Source organism: Oncorhynchus masou, chromosome 25, assembly GCF_036934945.1.
Source record: "Oncorhynchus masou masou isolate Uvic2021 chromosome 25, UVic_Omas_1.1, whole genome shotgun sequence".
In the NCBI taxonomy this organism is placed as follows: Eukaryota; Metazoa; Chordata; class Actinopteri; order Salmoniformes; family Salmonidae; genus Oncorhynchus; species Oncorhynchus masou.
In genome coordinates, this window is record NC_088236.1 from 35,772,881 (window position 1) to 35,787,656 (window position 14,776).

The 14,776-nt window shown below is 46.1% G+C and overlaps 1 protein-coding gene across 1 annotated transcript in view; it reads left to right on the forward strand.

Annotated features, from left to right (window-relative positions):
• Window positions 1–14,776, forward strand: part of LOC135514207 (stalled ribosome sensor GCN1-like) — a 44,482-nt gene that overhangs the window by 16,635 nt on the left and 13,071 nt on the right. Inside the window, exons 34-48 of the mRNA XM_064937507.1 lie at window positions 2,653–2,899; window positions 3,015–3,136; window positions 3,294–3,408; window positions 3,608–3,787; window positions 3,920–4,140; window positions 4,258–4,326; window positions 4,418–4,753; window positions 4,838–4,980; window positions 5,802–5,919; window positions 6,037–6,252; window positions 11,998–12,162; window positions 12,345–12,506; window positions 12,675–12,767; window positions 12,924–13,067; window positions 13,238–13,507. Of these exons, the coding sequence (XP_064793579.1) occupies window positions 2,653–2,899; window positions 3,015–3,136; window positions 3,294–3,408; window positions 3,608–3,787; window positions 3,920–4,140; window positions 4,258–4,326; window positions 4,418–4,753; window positions 4,838–4,980; window positions 5,802–5,919; window positions 6,037–6,252; window positions 11,998–12,162; window positions 12,345–12,506; window positions 12,675–12,767; window positions 12,924–13,067; window positions 13,238–13,507 (2,601 nt within the window). The remainder of the gene's footprint in view (window positions 1–2,652; window positions 2,900–3,014; window positions 3,137–3,293; window positions 3,409–3,607; window positions 3,788–3,919; window positions 4,141–4,257; window positions 4,327–4,417; window positions 4,754–4,837; window positions 4,981–5,801; window positions 5,920–6,036; window positions 6,253–11,997; window positions 12,163–12,344; window positions 12,507–12,674; window positions 12,768–12,923; window positions 13,068–13,237; window positions 13,508–14,776) is intronic.

The following is a 14,776-nucleotide window of genomic DNA, read 5'->3' on the forward strand; positions in this document are numbered from 1 at the left end:
CTAACAGTGAATATCAGAAATAACAATACTCTCGTAAGTACACCGTCGAAGGTTAGGCAGAAGTTTTTTGTCCAAAAAGAAGTATGTTTCAATGTTTGATGAGTGTTTGATGAACATGAGAATAAAATGAATACTGTCTATCTGTAGGGTGTAGGAAACGCCAGGCCTCAAACAGCATATTTCTGAAGAAAAGATTTGAATAAGTAGGGCACATTTAGATGGGCCAGTAGTTCTTCGTGAGGACTTTGTACAGTTGAAATCCCCCCCTAAAATCAACAAATGATAATCTAAATTGGGTATAGCAGATCAAAAGGAAGAAATGAAACTTGTCACCCCAACTGGGAGCATAAACACTAGCCTAAACAAGAAGGGTAGAAAACTGTTTACCGGTTACTATGACATATCGTCCCTTAGGATCAGCAATAACCTCAGAAGCTACCAAGGGAGTAGATTTATCAACCAAAATGGCAGCACCTCTTGATTTACTATGAAAGTTAAAGTGGAACACTTGACCAACCCAGTCCCTACGCATCCTAAAATTCTCACCAGTCTTCAAGTGAGTCTCTTATAGAAATGTAACATTTGCACTAAAAAGACAGAATGACAATGTTAGAACTGAACAATTCAGCCTTCCTCCCCCCATCTCAGACAGTACCTCCCCAAACGAGGTACAAGCCTAAATAGAACATGTTCTCTTCGCACAGTATGTCTGTGAGAGTGCGGTTTTAAACCTAAACCCTCAGTCCCGCTCTTTAAAGTCGTGTTTTGTGTTAGTGAATCAAGCAGCAAAAAGAGAGAGAAATTAAAAGTGAATCCCTTGTGCAAACAAAATTACAAAAGCACCACTTGTAGATGTATATAATTATATTCCCAGTCTTATAACAGGCATTGAGAGAGAAAATAAATAAAATGTATAAAGGCTCTCAACCAAAAAACTAATTTGAAGTGAGCAAATCGTAGTAAGACAATCATTAAAAAAAATAGTTTGTCTCATTTTGACGCTGCGACAACTTACAACCAAGACCAAAAAACTACTTGTGCGCAACGTTGAACGTTTGCTGGGCATAAATGATGCTCAAAACCTTTAAAATTGAAATGAAGACCCCCAAAAACATGTAGCCTCGGAACATTTACTGTTGACTGGGTCGGTGCAAACCCATGCAGTAAACAAATAACCAAAAATATTTTGAGTCACTGAGACACTATGTAAACAAAATGAAAATGTGAACGAGACAGCCTAGAAACAAATGAGTTAAGTAAAACCTTAATACAATGAAATTAAAATGACTGAAAGCTTGTAAGGCACGCACACTAGATGATCAAAACATTAGATCACATCAAATAAGCCTGAATAGTTTCACCAACTATACAAGACTAGCCTGTTCTATCTAAACATAATTGTACCACAGGTGGGCTACTTACTATCCACAGTTTGCAAGCAACAGTTGCTGATCTATGAGCAACTTCAAGACTTCTTGATGTGACGTTGAATGTGAGCCATAGCCTCATCCGGAGATTCAAATGTGTAGTCTTTACCATCATGAGAGCCGGGAATCGCAGTCCATACTTCACACCTGGATGGTCCCGTAGTAGTCGTTTGGCCTGTCCAAAAGTTGCGCGCTGCCTGGAAACAGTGGGGGAGTAGTCCTGGTAGATGGAGAAGCTCTGTCCTTGAAAGCTCAGAGTGGTTTTGCGGGCTCGTCGAAGAATCTCCATCTTCTCATGGAAAAAGTGCACTCGAAGAATTATGTCACGGGGCCTCTCACCATCCCGGGGCTTTGGGCACAGTGACCGGTGGGCTGATCAATCAGGGGCTTCTCATCTAAGGCAGGAACATCCTTTCAGCAGCCCATAAACAAAATCTCTGGGACCGATACAAGTCTCAGGTTATTGTGACGAGAGAATCCCTCTAAACTCACGCAGCTCTCCTTCACCTTTTTCAGATCCGCAGCTAGGCTTTTCACGTCAGCCTCCAGGGAGGTAGTTCGGTCGGAGACATTGGTAGGATGGTTAAATCTGCTTTTAAAGTATCAGAAACCTCCTGTATTCGGGCCTCAATCGTAGCACCTACCTCCGTTTTCATTTCAACTATCTCGGAGCGTAGTAGTTTGATGGCCTTGAATGTTAATTTCAGCGCCGCCAGGCCAAGCCACACCCCCGGGTAAAGTATGAGTCCCCGGGCCCTCAGACTCAGGAGAGTGCGGTGATGAGAGTGGGTCTTGTAGGCCGGGCTTTTAGCCTTATGTTTCGTCGACATGCTGACATTAGAAAGCAAAGTAGTCTTGATTTCACGAAAAGGGATCACCAAACGAATATTTGAAAATAAATACGGTTCTGCTGCAAAATTCACATGAACTTTAAGAAAACCGCGGGAGCAAACAGAAAACACGTCAGTCGCACATGGCGTCCCTCCAACCCCCCAACTCCATTTTTTTAAGGATGTGCATATGACCACCAACCTTTCTCTGGTAAAGTCCCTCCCATTATTATTTTTAGATGTTTCATCTTGAAACATATAAACATCTTTCTGTAACCTATATGCATTGATCTTTACAATGGAATGCCTTTACATGGTTACATTGGCCTCAGCTGAGCAACACTAAACCTGCTTGTAGTAACTGTTGCCTTGTCCGTCTCTCCTCCCTCCCTCAGGTCCAGGAGTCTGTGGCTAGCTGCCTGCCCCCTCTGGTCCCTGCCATCAGGGAGGATGCTGGGGGGATGGTGCGGAAGCTGCTGCAGCTGTTGCTGGAGAGTGACAAGTACGCGGAGAGGAAGGGCGCGGCCTATGGCCTGGCAGGCCTGGTCAAAGGCCTGGGCATCCTGGCCCTCAAACAGCAGGACATCATGAGCACCCTGACCGACGCCATCCAGGACAAGAAAAACTTCAGACGCAGAGAGGGTCGGTGACTCCTCGTCAGTTGCTTAACCTTTACTGGGCTCCATGGTTTAGTTGGTTCTACCGCTATCTGTGACTGATTTTTTTATACAGTTCTCTCTCCCTCTCTCTTTTCCAGGTGCTCTGTTTGCCTTTGAGATGCTGTGCAACATGCTGGGGAAGCTGTTTGAGCCCTACGTGGTCCACGTGCTGCCTCACCTCCTGCTCTGCTTCGGGGACGGGAACCAGTATGTCAGAGAGGTAGGATGACCATTACCAGCTTCTCATTTCAATCCCACCTCCCTCTGCCTTTCCTCCTCTCTCACACCAAACACTCATTTTCCACCTAATAATTCTCACATTCACTCACGTTTATGTTGTGCATTACGCTCTGCCTAACCTCCCTGCCCTTTCCCAGGCGTCAGACGACTGTGCCAAGGCGGTGATGAGGAACCTGAGTGCCCATGGGGTGAAGCTGGTGCTGCCCTCCCTGCTGGTGGCTCTTGAGGAGGAATCCTGGAGGACAAAAGCAGGTGAGGGTCAACCCACAGCATCATGGGCCTTTTAGAGAGCTCTGAGGACACAACCATTCAAAATCAATCACCTGTTAGACTTATTTCAGCTGGTTAGTCCTGATACCGCCATACCTCTTATCCTGTCCTCCCTTCCTCTGCACCCCACTACTGCTTCTGTTGCTCCCTCTCTACCCCCTCTCTCTTCTCCTCCTTCCAGGTTCTGTGGAACTCCTGGGGGCTATGGCATACTGTGCCCCTAAGCAGCTGTCCTCCTGCTTGCCCAGCATTGTTCCCAAGCTGACCGAGGTGCTGACTGACTCCCATGTCAAAGTGCAGAATGCCGGCCAGCAGGCCCTACGACAGATTGGCTCTGTCATCCGCAACCCTGAGATCCTGGGTAAGAGGGCTGTGTTAAACTCTGAGATTTAGTTAGGCAAATGACAAACTTCAATTCAGAGCGGTATGAATAGGATAATATTTCAGATTTGTACTTCAGGATAGTTACTAACAGATATTCTGTCCCCCTCAGCCATAACCCCCATCCTGCTGGACGCCCTCACTGACCCCTCCCGTAAGACCCAGAACTGCCTGCAGACGCTGCTGGACACCAAGTTTGTCCACTTCATCGACGCCCCCTCCCTGGCTCTCATCATGCCCATCGTCCAGAGGGCCTTCCAGGACCGCTCCACCGACACTCGCAAGATGGCCGCTCAGATCATTGGCAACATGTATTCCCTCACCGACCAGAAGGTACAAAACAGCACTGGGATATTGAGTTGCATTGTACTACAATTGATCTTCTAAAATGCTCTACTGTTTTATGTGTGTTTCTATTGGTTGACACAATGTGTTGTCTTTGTGTTACAGGACCTGTCCCCATACCTGCCCAGTGTCATTCCTGGACTCAAAGCTTCTCTGCTGGACCCTGTGCCTGAGGTATGTGCTTGTACCGAAGAGCTCATCAACAAACAAGTGAATGTGATTTGGTTACCTGATAACTCTCGCTCCTTCTCCACTCCTCTACCAGGTGCGTACCGTGTCTGCTAAGGCGCTGGGTGCCATGGTGAAGGGCATGGGTGAGTCGTGCTTTGATGACCTGCTTCCCTGGCTCATGGAGACCCTGGCATCTGAGCAGAGCTCTGTGGACCGCTCTGGAGCTGCCCAAGGTCTGGCTGAGGTGATGGCTGGGCTGGGAGTGGAGAAGCTAGACAAGCTGATGCCAGACGTGGTGCAGACGGCCAGCAAGGTGGACATCGCCTCCCACGTCCGCGACGGTTACATCATGATGTTCATCTACCTTCCACTCACCTTCGGGGACAGGTTCACACCCTACGTTGGCCCCATAATCCCCTGCATCCTCAAGGTAGGGAGCACTCTCCATTCACCACCATCCCTCTCTCTGGTTGCGATTACCTCTCACCAGTCTCCCCCTCTCCTCTGTTATCAGGCTCTTGCTGATGAGAATGAATATGTGAGAGACACTGCCCTGCGTGCCGGCCAGCGCATCATCAGCATGTACGCTGAGACGGCCATCGCCCTGCTGCTGCCTGAACTGGAACAGGGCCTGTTTGACGACCTCTGGAGGATTAGGTTAGACATCTACTCTAACATAATTTATGTGATATTATAAGATGTCGGTGGGTGAAAACGCGCTTTGGTGATGACATTTCACTTCTTTGTGTTATACTTTGCGTTTTACCAGGACAAATATGATTCTTCATGTTCTGAATCTTTCAGTGGTGTCTTTCTGTAACATATCGACATTAAGCACCGAGCTCCGTTGACAGTGGTGCTGGTGTCTCGGCTAAGCTTTTTAGGATTTTACATTTTGTGGTCGTCCTCTCCCAAGTTGTTTCCACAGATGCAAATGGGAAAATGAGCACGACACCAGCTGATTTAAATGTAAAAGGCTTAAATATGCTGAGTGTTCCATTGACATTTCAGAGATACGCTTGTTTTTGTGAGACGTCTGTGAAAAACCACAAACTTTGCATTAATATGAACAGCGTATATGAAAATACTATTTCTCAAATCCGTCTGATGTTTTATGTTATCCGGATTTGAGAAGAAAGATGACAAGTTCAATTGTAAGCCTGTCCGGGAGCTTTAATTCTCGCACAGCATCCAGCCCATCTGACGCCATGCTATTTTCCTGATTTATGACCCAACAAAAATATCTGACTTCCATTGATTTATTCGCCCAAATTTTGACCATCCTACAAGAGTCAAAACTCCAGTATATTTTGAACAGGTTATGATAGAGACAAGAGTTTTCTTAGAGGATTATCTACACTTTTGGTCAAAATGTGAATTTTTGATTGGATATTATATGCAACATTATATAGTATACTAAATACTTTTCTTGGAAATGTAAGTCTTAACTGAGCCTCCATGTTGCCTCTGGACCACAGATTCAGCTCTGTGCAGCTGCTGGGAGACCTACTGTTCCACATTTCAGGAGTCACAGGCAAGATGACCACTGAGACCGCTTCAGAGGACGATAACTTTGGCACGGCGCAGTCCAACAAGGTATTCTGACATGATTTTCCTGTATAGATTGCTGGTTCTATAATGGTTGATATGAGAAGTAAATAATATTGAATGTATGTAGTCTTGGTGCTGAGCCCTCTTCCTCCTCTCCCCCAGGCTATCATCGGAGCGCTGGGTGGAGAGCGGCGTAACCGGGTCCTGTCTGGCCTCTATATGGGCCGTTCAGACACCCAGCTGGTGGTGCGACAGGCTTCCCTACACGTGTGGAAGATTGTGGTGTCCAACACGCCCCGCACCCTCCGGGAGATCCTGCCCACCCTCTTCACTCTGCTGCTGGGCTTCCTGGCCTCCGACTGCCCTGACAAGAGAACGGTAACTCTACTGCTAGGATGTCTAGTATGTATGGAGCTGTTTCCTTATTGCTCTCACTACTGTTGAATGAGAGAGAATGGCACTGCAATGGATTGCAGTCATTTTACGTGCTTCTGACCAATCCTGCTATTTTCTGTGGGGGTTTTTTTGGTGCTGGAAGTACCAGTGCCACGCTCAATACGGAAGAGGTCCGATGACACGGATACTAGGCTACAGGGCTGTTTGGTTAGCACAGACTGGAATATGTTCCGGGATTCAGGAGTTTACCACAGGGCTGTCCCCGACCCCCAAAAGATCTTAATAGACCGAAAGTCGCCTGTTCTTTCAAACAATTGGTCAACATTTTAAAACGTGTATTTTTCCATATATAGACACACCCTATGTGTTTTAATAAATTCAACTATATATGCATTGAGCTTGTCTGATGCTTTAAGCGCACTGTTTGACGAAATAAGACACAAATTACTTAAGAGGGAGCCAGAGATCATTACAACCAGAAGAAAAAAAACTTAACCTGTCCTGACCATCCTCCTCCCGTTCCCTACTGGCTTTTGCAGATTCTGTCGTTACTTTCCGGAAGTTGCCGGTAATAGGCTACATGAGACGGCGGCAAGCTTTCTCATTTGGAATGCCAATTTCTCTTACCATTTCTACCGATGGGGCTCCAGAGTGGCGCAGCTTTCGACACTGCATCTCAGTGCAAGAGGCGTCACTACAGTTCCTGGTTCGAATTCAGGCTGTATCACATCCGGCCGTGATTGGGAGTCCCATAGGGCGGTGCACAATTGGCCCAGCGTCGTCCGGGTTTGGCTGAGGTAGGCCGTTATTGTAAATAAGAATTTGTTCTTCACTGACTTGCCTAGTTAAATAAAGGTTAAATTAATATAATTCTGCTTGCCAGTTATGGTTTACATATGCATTTTTTCGTTGAACAGTTTCATTTCTTTCTAATAATGTCTTTGTATCTCAAAATCATTGTCATGTGATTAATCTAAATTTAATCTAAAAGAAAATTATATAAACCTAAAAAGTAACTTCTATTGCCAACTATTTAAAATAGCCCATAAAGCCAACAAATTAAAACATTGCAACCTGCAGGTAGAAAAATATCCTGATAAAAATAAACATCCAATAAATCACATTGGCTGCGCATGGCCTGTCTGCAACAAACTTGAAACATTGTATCAACTATTAACAGGTCCTACCCGAATTTGCAACATGGTGCCAGTGAGCTTGGTACAGACACAGCTGTAGGTCATTGCGGTCATTGGGATAACAAGTAATCAGGTAGACCTATTTTATGACTTTTCTGCTGGATCAGTGTATTTTTGTACTTTTACCCCCTTTTCTCCCCAATTTCGTGACATCCAATTGGTAGTGTCTTGTACCATTGCTGCAACTCCCGTACGGACTCGTGAGAGGTGAAGGTCGAGAGCAATGCATCCTCCGGAACACATGACCATACCAAGCTGCACTGCTTAACTCGGAAGCCAGCTGCACCAATGTGTCGGAGGAAACGCCTTACAACTGGCAACCGAAATCTAGCTTACAGGCGCCAGGTCCGCCACAAGGAGTTGCTAGAGCGCGATGGGCCAAACCCGACGACGCTGGGCCAATTGTGCACCGCCTCTTGGGTCTCCCGGTCATGGCGGGCTGTGACACAGCCTGGGATCGAACCTGGGTCTGTAGTGATGCCTCTAGGCGCCACTCGGAAGGCCCAGAGCATGACATTTGTCTCTTAAACACGGAGTGGTTATCAAAAGGGACAGAGCTGAAAATGATTTTCAAATACATTGAACTATTGTCATGGATGTAAAAACGGACTGTTTGAGCCGAAGAAAATGTTACTTTGAGAAGCTCCACTCCTCCTTAGTGGTGCTGCATGAAGCCAATCAGAAAACCTATCAGATCCCCCAAATAGGCACATTTTATATGCCTATATTTGTGTGCAGGCCAGGAATCCTGTAGGTCTAATTCTATGCGTAATCAGGTGCGCGTCCTTACTCAACATTGACAGGAGCACTCCAAACAAAATATTGACTAAATTGTCAACTCGTAAATGGAATAAAATAAACCAAAACTTATTTCACACAAGTGTAGCCTCGGTTGAGCACTCTGCAAACAACGTGTCCACTCTGACAACGAGAACGGTAAGACTGTAATAATAATATATTGAATGCATTAACAGATATTACCGTAACCAAACAAACATTGTAGATTTGAAATGATAGCATTTAAGGGTAAATGTACTACCTATATATGTCATGGGGAATTGATATACACTAACAATCAAACCCAAACAATTCACACAATGAAGTTATGAAACAATGCATGTGCACAAATTGGTGGGAGAGAGTGCGTTCTGGAGAGATGTGCATTGTGCTGCCACACTCCCCTTCTTGGACTGTGCCATCCCCACAGCCTCCGCAATGGATTAGTTCACTGAGATGGGCACGAATAAGACAGGTGTCTTATGTGCCATAAAAATATATATATATTTTGCTACTGTTCGACTAAAAAATATCTGGGTTGAACAACATCCCATCGACCAAACAATCGACCGGTCAACTAATTAGGGTCAGCCCTACTCGCAAGGCTGCCGACCCAGACTCTCTCATCAAGTTTGCTTACGACACAACAGTAGTAGGCCGGATGACCAACAGCAACGAGATCAGCCTACAGGGATGAGGTAGGCACTGTGACGGTGTGGTGCCAGGTAAACAACTTCTCTCTCTCAACGTTAGCAAACAAACAAGCTGATTATGGACTTGATTATGGACTTGAGGAACGAGGCTGGACACACCCCCATCCTCATTAACCGGGCCGTTGTGGAGACGGTCAATAACGTCAAATTTCTCAGCGTACACATCTGAGAAGCTGAAACACATCTGAGAAGCTGAAATGGTCGAACCACACGGACTCCGTGGTGAAGAAGGCACAACAGCGACTCTTGAACCTCAAGATGCTGAAGAAATGTGTCCTGTCCCCGAGGGCTCTCGCTGTTCTACACTGTCGGGTTGCATCACAGCCAGGTACGCAACTCCACCGCCGAGAACCACAGGCCGCATCAGAGGGTGATACGCTCAGCCGAACGCACCCTTGGGTGCACACTGCCTGCCCTACAGGACACCTACAACACCAGGTGTCAGACAAAAAGGCCTAGAAGATCATCAGGGACCCCAGCCACACAAGCCATGCCCTGTTCTCCTCGCTTCAATCACTCAGATGCGGGGCAGTACAGGAGCATCATGGCAAAAACTGGGAAGACTGGCCAATAGTTTCCACCCTCACCATCAGGGTGCTGAATAGCCACCACCAGTAAGCTACCTGCTCACCCCTGCTACTCCCCCCTATGGACATTCCCCCCCACACACCCTCAACGGTCACTTACCTTACATGCTGCTCCTACTATGGACGTTTTCCCCCCACCTCCCAACCGTCTTTTACTCTGCCACCACCCCAACAACATTCATCACTGTTGCAGTTGTTAATATGAATATTTATAGATTAAAAACAATACTTTATTTTTTACATTTTATTTCACTTGGTCATGCTGCTCCCGCTATGGTTATTCCCCCCCCACCCCTAAACAGTCTTTACTGTTATTCCCCCCCCACCCCTAAACAGCCTCCACCCCAATGGAAAATTATTTATTAATCATTGCTACAGTTATGTATATAGTGCTATTTATATTGTTGTTTTTTTATTACCATTTTCATTATTTTATTTAACAGTTTTGTATGTTGGAGCTCAGAACCTAATATTTTCACTGTACCCTGCAATCACGCCTTTAACCCTGTACATGTGACTATTAAACACTGTGAATCTGAACAACACTGAACCATGCATGAGAACAACATGTTCTATGGTCTGCTTGCATGTTTCAAGCAGACCACCAAAGTCCCTGTGACCAAGAACCTGTCTAAATTACTATCGCCCCCGTAGCACTCGCATCTGTACCATGAAATGGTTTGAAAGGCTGGTCATGGCTCACATCAACCCAGGACCCACTCCAATTCACATACCGTCCCAACTGATTCACAGATGACGCAATCTGTATTGCACTCCACAATGCCCTTTCCCACCTGGACAACTTGAATACCAATGTGAGAATGCTGTTCATTGACTACAGCTCAGCATTCAACACCATAGTGCCCTCCAAGCTCACCACTAAGCTCAGGACCCTGGGACTGAACACCTCCCTATGCAACTGGGTCCTGGACATCCTGATGGACCGCCCCCAGATGTTGAGGGTAGGTAACAACATCTGCCACACTGACCCCCAATACAGTGGCCCCTCAGGTGTGCGTGCTTAGTCCCTTCCTGTACTCCCTGTTCACCCACGACTGTGTGGCCGTGCACGGCTCCAACATAATTATAACGTTTGCTGACAACACAACGGTGGTAGGCCTGATCCATGACGATAAAACTGAGACCTTGTAGGGTGGTACAAGGACAACCTCTCCCTCAACGTCAGCAAGACAAAGGAGCTGATCATGGACTAAAGGAAACGGAAGGGCAGAGCACACCACCATTCAGATCGACGGGGCTGTAGTGGAGCAGTTCGAGAGCTTCAAATTCCTCTGTGTCCATATCACTAGGAATCTATCATGGTTCGCACACACCAACACAGTTGATAAAAGAGCACGACAATGCCTCTTCCCCCTCAGGAGGGTGAAAAGATTTGGCATGGGCCCTCATCCTCAAATTCTATAGCCTCCCCAATGAGAGCCTCTTGACTGGCTGCATCACCGCTTGGTATGGCAACTGCTTAGCATCCAACCGCAAGGCACTACAGAGGTTAGTGTGTTCGGCCCAGTGCATCACTGGGACGGAGCTCCCTGCCATCCAGGAGCTTTATACCAGGCGGTGTCAGAGGAAAACCCTAAGAATTATCAGACTCGCACCACCCAGGTCATAGACCGTGCTCTCTGCTACTGCTTGGCAAGCGGCCCCAATGCACCGAGTCTGGAACCAACAGAACCCTGAACAGTTTCTAACTCCAAGCCATAAGATTGCTAAATAGTTAGTGCAAAATGGGTCAATGGTTAACTATTTAACTAACTTTTTTGACTCATAACATATGCTCCTGGTTATTATCTGTCACTTTATTCCTAGTTAGATGTACATATATACCTCATTTACCTTGTACCGCTTCACATCCACTATGTACTGGTACCCCATGTATATAGCCAAGTTATCATTACTCATTGTGTATTTATTACGTGTTTCTTTTATATTATTTCTCTATTTTCTTTCTCTCTGCATTGGGGTGGCAGCGTAGCCTAGTGGTTAGAGCGTTGGACTAGTAACCGCAAGGTTGCGAGTTCAAACCCCCGAGCTGACAAGGTACAAATCTGTCGTTCTGCCCCTGAACAGGCAGTTAACCCACTGTTTCCAGGCCGTCATTGAAAATAAGAATTTGTTCTTAACTGACTTGCCTGGTTAAATAAAGGTAAAATTTAAAAAAAAAAAAAAATTGTAGGGAAGGGCCTGTAAGTAAGTAAGCATTTCACTGTTAGTCTACATCTGTTTACAAAGCATGTGATGAATACAATTTGATTTGATCCCCTTTGTCTATCTCTCTTTTGTCATGTACATTAGTCACACTAAGACAATTCAGTCTTCTGTTATTACTGAATTATAGTATTCTACACTTTTGTCTGAATTTGAGTGTTTGGATTCTGTGTTCTCTCTTGCTTCTGATTCCTGGGTTACTGAATGTGGCTTCTCTGTGTGTTCTAGATTGCTGCAAGGACACTTGGAGACCTGGTCCGTAAGCTGGGAGAGAAGATCCTCCCAGAGATAATTCCTATCCTGGAGGAGGGTCTGCGCTCCGAGAAGAGTGATGAGAGGCAGGGCGTGTGCATCGGTCTGAGTGAGATCATGAAGTCCACCAGCAGGGACGCGGTCAGTACCTCAACACATACCTGGTCACTTTTTTTAAATTCATTCATTATTTAACCTGGAAGTCCCTTGAGATGAGTATACAGTTTGAGGAAACCTTTTAAAACGCCTTATACATAGAAGGGTTGTGTTGTGACGTGATCCCATGGCAGAGAAGCAAGGTCACAATGCGTGTATGTTTCCAGGTGCTGATATTCTCTGAGTCCCTGGTCCCCACCGTGAGGAAGGCTCTGTGTGACCCCCTGGAGGAGGTACGAGAGGCTGCAGCCAAAACCTTTGAGCAGCTCCACGCCACCATCGGTCACCAGGCCCTGGACGACATCCTGCCTGCCCTGCTCAAACAGTTGGTGAGACGCACACTCACATACAAATACACACATGAATCCACTTTACCGCTAACATTCCTCTGTATCCACGCATCCACACATTAATACTCCCTCTCCTGTCCTTCTGGAGAGGACAGAGGACCCACCATGGAACAGAATATAGAGTGAGGTTAATGTTTCTGTGTGCAGGATGATGAGGAGACTGCAGAGTTTGCTCTGGACGGTCTGAAACAGGTCATGGCAGTGAAGAGTCGCTCTGTGCTGCCCTACCTGGTGCCCAAGGTGAGCTGTCCAAACATTATACACTCTACTGACAATGGTTCATCTCTGTGATCATTATTGGATTATATACCACTTTTCCTGATGCTTAAATGTTTTTAAAGTATTTTATAGTTTGAGTGTAGTTCTGCGTATGAATGCTCTCCTCTCCCCTGTCAGCTCACTGCTCCTCCAGTGAACACGCGCGTGCTGGCCTTCCTGTCCGCTGTGGCTGGAGACGCTCTGACACGCCACCTGGGGGTCATCCTACCTGCCCTCTACTCCTCTCTGAAAGACAAGCTGGGAACAGAGGAGGGGCAGCAGGTAACAACAGCATTCATGATTACAAGATGCAGGGGCACTACTTTAACTGTCGATGGTCGTAACAGTCATCGTCTTGGGATAATATTACAGTGGTTCTTAGAGGGCGGTTGTGGTCCGTAGATGATAGGTATGTCCCCAGGTTTATATTACCCCCCGCGCCTCTCCTTCAGGAGCTGGCCAGCTGCCAGGCAGTGATCCTGTCTGTGGAAGATGAGGTGGGTCAGCGTATCATCATCGAGGACTTGTTAGAGGCCACCAGGTCACCGGATGCCGGCCTCAGACAGGCCGCCGCCACCATCCTCAACGGATACTTCTCCCGCACCCGCCTGGATTACAGTGCCCACACACGCAACCTGCTGTCAGGCCTCATCCGCCTGCTCAACGACTCCAACCCTGAGGTCCTGGTGCAGAGCTGGGACGCCATCAACTCCATCACCAAGGTTAGCAGTTGGCACCAAGAGCATTACAGGAACTGGGAATGGATTTATCTGGGTTTACTGAAGTCATACAGTTGTGTTGTGGATCGTTATGCAGCATTGATTTCATAGATAACCAATGGCCACTAGCTAGGTACTCTGGTTAACTAACATAGTACAGTGGCAAGAAAAAGTATGTGAACCCTTTAGAATGACCTGGATTTCTGCATAAATTGGTCATAACATTTGATCTGTTCTTCATCTAAGTCACAACAATAGACAAACAGTCTGCTTAATCTAATAACACACAAACAATTATACATTTTCATGTCTTTATTGAACACACCGTGTAAACATTCACAGTTTAGGGTGGGAAAAGTATGTTGGTTGATCCCCCTTTTCCAGCAATAACCTCAACCAAACGTTTTCTGTCGGGTTGAGGTCAGGACTCTGGGCCACTCCAGAAAGCATATTTTCTTCTGTTGAAGCCATTCTGTTGTTGATTTACTAATGTGTTTTGGGTCGTTGTCCTGTTGCATCACCCAACTTCTGTTGAGCTTCAATTGGCGGACAGATAGTCTAACATTCTCCTACAAAATGTCTTGATAAACTCTGGAATTGTTTTTCTGTGGATGATAGCAAGCTCTCCAGGCCCTGAGGCAGCAAAACAGCCCCAAACCACGATGCTCCCTCCACCATACTTTACAGTTGGGATGAGGTTTTGATGAGTTTGTGTTTCTTCCAAACAACACAACTTTATGTTTCATGTATACACAGAATATTTTGCCAGTAGTGCTGTGGAACATCCAGGTGCTCTTTTGCGAACTTCAGACGTACCAGCAATGTTTTTTTGGACAGCAATGGGTTCTTCCGTGGTGTCTTCCCATGAACACCAGTCTTGTTTAGTGTTTTACGTATTTTAGATTTCTGTACGTCTTTAGCTGACACTCTAGGATTCTTCTTTCCCTCATTGAACATTCTGCGCTGTGCTCTTGCTGTTGTCTTTGCAGGACGGCCACTCCTAGGGAGAGTAGCAACAGTGCTGAACTTTCTCCATTTATAGACAGTCTGTCTTACCGTGGACTGATGAACATCAATGCTTTTAGAGATACTTTTGTAACCCTTTCCAGCTTTATGCAAGGCAACAATTCTGAGATCTCCTTTGTTTGAGGCATGGTTCATATCAGGCAATGCTTCTTGTGAAATGCAAACTCAAATTTGGTGAGTGTTTTTTATACGGCAAGGCAGCTCTAACCAACATCTCCAATCTCGTCTCATTGATTGGACTCCAGG